At 43.5% G+C, this 6,961-nt stretch overlaps 1 protein-coding gene across 1 annotated transcript in view; it reads left to right on the forward strand.

Annotated features, from left to right (window-relative positions):
* Positions 1-3,291, forward strand: part of KIAA0825 (KIAA0825 ortholog) — a 391,566-nt gene extending 388,275 nt beyond the window's left edge. The window contains exon 20 of the mRNA XM_063453688.1: positions 1,147-3,291. Coding sequence (XP_063309758.1) covers positions 1,147-1,252 — 106 coding nt within the window. The 3' untranslated portion in view covers positions 1,253-3,291. The remainder of the gene's footprint in view (positions 1-1,146) is intronic.
* The last annotated feature ends 3,670 nt before the right edge of the window (positions 3,292-6,961 follow it).

Here is a 6,961-nt window from a genome sequence, read left to right on the forward strand (position 1 = left end):
GTTAATTTTATTTATAACAGTATTGGAACAAAATGTGCACTTAAAGCGAGAAGGTAGAACTTATACACCTTATTCAAATCACCAGTAGGAAATAAGGTTAAAAAAAATGGTACCAAAGAACACAGTATCTCTGTAGATGGAAAAAGGTTTTCTTCAAATCTTCAAGATAAAATACCGTAACATCACAAACACTACAGAAATAATGAAATCAAAACAAAAAATACACAGAGTAGTATTGTCTATACATGTGTACACAGCACTACTCTATGCATTTTTTTCCTTTATTTTTGTAGAATTTGGAACAAAATATACCTAATGTAACTTAAATGTAGCTAATTTTTCATAGATAATCCTAGTCAGCTGCAATTTAAAATATAGTCTCATTTCATGTTCCTATACCTGTTGACAATTTGGATGGTCTGTTTAATTGTGCAAGTGTCAAGTGTTTGGCATTCAAAGTAGTGCTTCTTAAATAAGTCATCAAGGACCACCAACATTCCACATTTTACCACGTTTCCCACAGGAAAAGAAATGACATCCATAATTCCAAAACCATGGGTGGTCCTCGAAGACTTGTTTGAGAACCACTCATCTAAAGTATTTTTCCCTATGGGCTTCTAGGATGTAAATCCATCCCTTGACATCTCTTTTGTCTTTGCCCCATCTGGAAAAATGTCTGCAGATGCCCTAGGGTATAATTTCCAAGGTGAGATTGTAAACAGTTACACAATGAGGTGCTCCCTTGTCTGTGAAATGTTTATCATCTATTGTAATATTATTCGAAGCATAAGAAAATCCAGTTTATTTTACCATTTATCGTTATTTTTTTTTATTTTTTATTTTTTTAAATAGGCAATTGACAAACATTCTTTGATTCAGTGGACCTGAAAAAACTTTTTTTTGTTCTTAATATCCAAGCCGGCAAATAATTGGTCTAATTATGGTTACATATGACTAAGGAAGACAATGCGATCATTAAATTCCTTACAGGATTGTATTTGGTAATTGCGCCTTGATTGACTGTGAGACACCACAGTCACCCATGACATATCACGTGACTCATTCATACGAGAGCTAAGTCTTACATTAATCCATACAAAAGGATCCCAAGTTGCAGAAGCCTAATTAATGTTTTCTTTCTAACAGGTGGGAGGCCAAAGATGAACAAAGTCTGAGTGAAGAGGAAAAGATTTTACTGGAACAAGTTAGACAAATGACTTTAAATGGAAACGCATCTTCTTCAAAGCAGTGACCCTCATCTCCCTCTTATTAAACCTCGTTCTTGTCACATTGAAGCAAGTCAGGCAGAACCTACTGGCTATCTGACATTATATGTCCTTGATTCTTCAAAACTGTTCATAAACACAAAATATAAACTATTGTAATTATACATATAAACATACAAACACACACATACATTATACATACATTGAGATATATATGATCTAAAGATAAAGTATTTTTGTCCCCCAAATTATTAGCCCATTAAAATAAAAAGTAATTTAGGACACTATAATGTATATAAATGGGAAAACCATTGAAAATCTCGAGCAGCACCAGGAATACATGTGCTAGTCTGCCCAAGATTAACGAAAGCTACTATAAGACTGTGTATATCAGGTCTGTACCGGTGAATACTACAGTCAGAGTCATCTTATTGAGAAACCTCTTTGTTGGAGCCGCAAGCTCACACACACAAGATTGCAGCCTTGCAATGACATGTAATACAGCTCAGTGAGAAGGAGAGAAGACAGGCACACGCTAGCACAGAGCGCCAGACATTACCGTGAGCTTGGCCTTGCAATGACATGTAATACAGCTCAGTGAGAAGGAGAGAAGGCAGGCACACGCTAGCACAGAGCAACAGACACTTCTGTGAGCTTGGCCTTGCAATGACATGTAATACAGCTCAGTGAGAAGGAGAGAAGGCAGGCACACGCTAGCACAGAGCGCCAGACACTTCCGTGAGCTTGGCCTTGCAATGACATGTAATACAGCTCAGTGAGAAGGAGAGAAGGCAGGCACACGCTAGCACAGAGCGCCAGACACTTCCGTGAGCTTGGCCTTGCAATGACATGTAATACAGCTCAGTGAGAAGGAGAGAGGGCAGGCACACGCTAGCACAGAGCGCCAGACACTTCCGTGAGCTTGGCCTTGCAATGACATGTAATACAGCTCAGTGAGAAGGAGAGAAGGCAGGCACACGCTAGCACAGAGCGCCAGACACTTCCGTGAGCTTGGCCTTGCAATGACATGTAATACAGCTCAGTGAGAAGGAGAGAAGGCAGGCACACGCTAGCACAGAGCGCCAGACACTTCCGTGAGCTTGGCCTTGCAATGACATGTAATACAGCTCAGTGAGAAGGAGAGACGGCAGGCACACGCTAGCACAGAACGCAAGACACTTCCGTGAGCTTGGAAGTGCAATAAATCCCCCCTGGATTTCAGATGGACAGCCACAGAGGTGTTCCTGGCCCCAGTTATAAGAGTGTTTATTTCTATTTAAATCTGCACTTGTATAAACTGTCACATGCGGCAGACATATGAAGCTATTCATCAAGCTCAGGTGCTTTACGTGTGTGGAGTGTTTATTTTATTTCCTAAGCTAAAGTAAGCTGTGACGTGGGAGTATAACCTAAAATCAGGGAGAGTGGAACAGGTAACATGTATGTCCCAGGGTACCTTGAGAATAAAGGAACTGTGAAAACCCTTGCACTCACCCTAACACTTACTGTAGTCCTAATCCTTACAGGTTGCTAGAATTTTTAGATGCATTATTTTCCCATAATTCACAGTTCGCCATTATGTATAATATATGCATATTTTTCAACACACAGACTGCATTTTTTTAGAGCAGAATGCACAGTTTGACGGACTCTGTGTAATACCCCCTAATATCAGGCCTGCTCTAATACATACATGTCCCGGTCTACTCCCGATTAATGGGAGTTAAGCTACGAGGCATCAGCTGCAGCCATTATAATTTAGCCCTCTTCTAATTTAGTACAGGTTATGTCTCCCAGCTCCCTAAATAGTAAATAACTGTAGGGAGGGGAGTGCTTTTCTTTTTTGTCAGCAGGAGCAAATAGCGCTTGAAAAGTTACAGCGGCACCTCACACTGTACTAACACACTCACAGCAAGTGGCAATATGGTAGTAGGTTTGCTTCTAGGAATCGTGGCCCACCTGGCACTGCAAGTATACCAAAAAGTACACTAAGTATCAATACATTCACAATCCCAGAATTGCAAAAGGTTTGTCATTATATAATGTACACATTTTCCCTGACATTGCTGAGGTTTACCTTTTTAAGATGAAATGTAATTTAATCTTTAAATTTAAATTGTTTTGTTTTGTGTTTTTTTAACAAGGATTTTCTAAATAAATTATGTTTTACAGAAACAAATTGAATATGAGGTGCCTTCTTTTTTTGCATTTCAGAATAAAATGTACATATTTTTGTGCTAATAATAATAATAATAATAATAATAATAATGTACAATTCAATAATGTTGATCTATCAATCTAGAACATCACAGAGCACTAGAAGAATTCTGTTCACACTCATTCTGGCAAAGGTCTACAGTGCCCAGCAATGATCTCTGTTAACCCACCTCTGAAAAAAATAATAGTAATAAACTGAGCATTTCATAAAGATTAAACGGAACTTTACTGATATTTCAAGGCAATCAAAAAATAAAGTAATACTTTTTTACTTTGACGTAATGTAAATCCCTAACTTTCTAAAACTTAACAAAAGGCAGAACTATAGACTTTAAGTTTTGTCACTTTCCACAGCCAGCACTAGCATGGGAATAAGGCATTATCTCGCTCATCGCAGGACCATATCTACTGAAGGTCTTGCAGGATCCTCCATAGACATCAGTGTTGTGCTCTCAGGCATGTGCGAGAGTACAGCTCTAACTTACGCTCCTGGCAGATGAAGCATCAGGAGCTGAAGATCAAAGATGGCAGGAATCACAGAGCCCCGGTGCAAGAATCAAAGAAGGGCCCCCCTTACTCCACCTAAGCAATATGCCTGAGTGGGATGTGTGTATTAGCTCAGTGTGATTGTATTGATGGTTGGCTGAGTGTGTTATGTATGTGTGTAATTGGCGGCGTTTGATTGTGTGTATGTGTGTGTGTATGCATCCCATATATGCAGGTGCTTGCTGTGGGGGGTAACACAGTGCCAGGGTGCAAGATGGGAATGAGCCCGTATGTCTGTTGAAGCAGGAATATGACTTCACTCCAGCTCCGGCATCACTGAGAGGCACACAAGGGAGCTGAGCAGGGAGATCAGAGCTCCCTTGCCGCCTAAATTGACCGCACGCCTGTCCATCTGGCAGTTAAAGGATCCCCACTGGACCCCAGGGAACTGGAGAATCCACTCCAGCACTCCTGCAAAGGTGTGGAGGCTGGGTGGATTGAAATTTACACTGTCTGTTGGTGAGTGTGTTAGTGTGTCAGTGTGCATGTCTGTTAGTGTGTGTGTCTGTTAGTGAGAGTATGTGTCTGTTAGTGAGTGTATGTGGGTCTGTCAAATAGTGTGTGTCAGAGAGAGTGTGTGTATTTGTCAGTGAATGTGTGTGTGTCTGTCAGTGTGTGTATGCATTTCTGTTAGTAAATGTGTGTGTCTGACACTGAGTGTATATGTGACTATCAGTGAGTGTGTGTTTTTCTCAGTGTGTGTCTGTCAGTAAGTATATGTGTATAACACTGATTTAGTGTAAGTCTATCAGTGAGTGTGTATGTGTCTTGTCGGTGAATGTGTCTGCAAGTGTGTTTGTGTGTCTATCGGTGCATGTGTGTCTTGTCAGTGAGTGTGTATCTGTCAGTGAATGCGTGCCTGTCAGTTAGTGTGTTTGTGTGTCTGTCGGTGGATGTGTGTGTCTGTCGGTGAATGTGAGTGTGTATGTAACTGTGAGTGAGTGTAACTGTTAATGAGTGAGTATGTCTGTGAATGTGTATGTTTCAGTGAAAGTGTGTGTTAGTTAAACAGTGTGTGTGACAATGACTGTGTGTATGTCAGTGTAGGCATCGGTAAAGGCATGTGTCTGTCAGGTAAAGAGCGTGTTGGTTTTTTAACAGGAAATTAAATTTAGAAGGAGGTGTCTGAGTTTTGTCATGCCAGAATACACCAATGTGCATATGCATGCACTCTCACGGGATTCACACAAAAATATACACTCACAGACACAAGCACAGATACACACAAATACACACTCTATACTAAACACACACGCACAGTCACACTGGCAAATACATGTACACTGATACACACACATTCTACATATATACACATACTGTAATACACACAGACTCTGATACACATACTCTGCTGACAACATTGCTAAACACACAACTACATACACACAATAAAGACTGCTTCTACACACATGCACTACAATGAAACACACACCCAGACAGGACCAGACTGGCTCACCGGGATACCGGAAAATCTCCTGGTGGGCCGCGGCACCTGGGGCTGGGCTGACAGCCCTAATCAGTGATCAGGCTCCTGTAATCCCGGCCGCCTATGTGTGAGCTGTGCGGCCGCACAGGGTCCCATGGGAGCAGGGGGAGCGAGGCGGCCGGCACAGCTCACACATGGCTGGCCGGGATCATAAAAAAAAAAGGCGGGGGTGGAGCTAGCGTGCGGCGGGGGCCCTGGTAACTTCTGCATGGGAAGCAGGAAGGAGTCCCTGCTTCCCCAACAACCAGCCTCCAGGAGTTCCAAGGGATGTGGAGTTAAGAAGCAGGTCAGTGTGTCTGTGTGTGAGTGTGTGACTGTCTCCCTTTGTGTGTGTGACTGTCTGTGTATGTGTGTGTGTGTGTGTGACTGTCTGCCTGTGTGTGTGTGTGTGTGTGACTGACTGTCTGTGTGTGAATGTCTGCCTGTGTGTGTGACTGTCTGCCTGTGTGTGTGACTGTGTGTGTGTGGGGGCCCTGGTAACTTCTGCATGGGAAGCAGGAAGGAGTCCCTGCTTCCCCAACAACCAGCCTCCAGGAGTTCCAAGGGATGTGGAGTTAAGAAGCAGGTCAGTGTGTCTGTGTGTGACTGCCTGTGAGTGTGTGACTGTCTCCCTTTGTGTGTGTGACTGTCTGTGTATGTGTGTGTGTGTGTGTGTGTGTGTGACTGTGTGTGTGTGTGTGTGTGTGTGTGTGTGTGTGACTGACTGTCTGTGTGTGAATGTCTGCCTGTGTGTGTGACTGTCTGCCTGTGTGTGTGACTGTGTGTGTGTGTGACTGCATGTGTGTGTGACTGTCTGCCTGTGTGTGTGTGTGTGTGTGACTGTCTGCCTGTGTGTGTGTGTATGTGTGACTGTCTGCCTGTGAGTGTGTGTGTGTGTGTGTGACTGCCTGTGTGTGTGACTGTCTGCCTGTGTGTGACTGTGTGTGTGTGGCTGCCTGTGTGTGTGTGTGGCTGTGTGTGTGACTGTCTGCCTGCCTGTGAGTGTGTGTGTGTGTGAGACTGTCTGCCTGTGTGTGACTGTGTGTGTGTGGCTGCCTGTGTGTGTGTGTGGCCATCTGCCTGTGTATGCTGCTGTCTGCCTGTGTGTTTGACTGTCTGCCTGTGTGTGTGTGTGTCTGTCTGTGTGTGTGTGTGTGTGTGTGTGTGGCTGTCTGCCTGTCTCTGTATGTGTGGATGTTTGTGTCAGTGACTGTCTGCCTCTGTGTGTGGATGACTTTGTGTGTGTGCATCTGCTAGTGAGTGAGCAAGCAAGCTTCTGTGTGTGTGTGCGCGCGCACGCGCATCTGATAGTGAGGGAGTCTCTGTGTGTGTGCACCTGCTAGTGAGTTTCTGTGGGTGCCTGCTAGTGAGTGAGCTTGTATGTGTGTCAGTGAGCTTATCTGTAGGGTTCATATGTGTTTATGCGTGTTAGTGAGCTTGTCTGTAAGGAGCATGGGTGTGTCGGAGCCTGTCTGTGGTGAGCATGTGTGTACAGAGAGCTTGTCTG

The sequence above is a fragment of the Pelobates fuscus genome, chromosome 5 (assembly GCF_036172605.1).
Source record: "Pelobates fuscus isolate aPelFus1 chromosome 5, aPelFus1.pri, whole genome shotgun sequence".
Classification (NCBI taxonomy): Eukaryota; Metazoa; Chordata; class Amphibia; order Anura; family Pelobatidae; genus Pelobates; species Pelobates fuscus.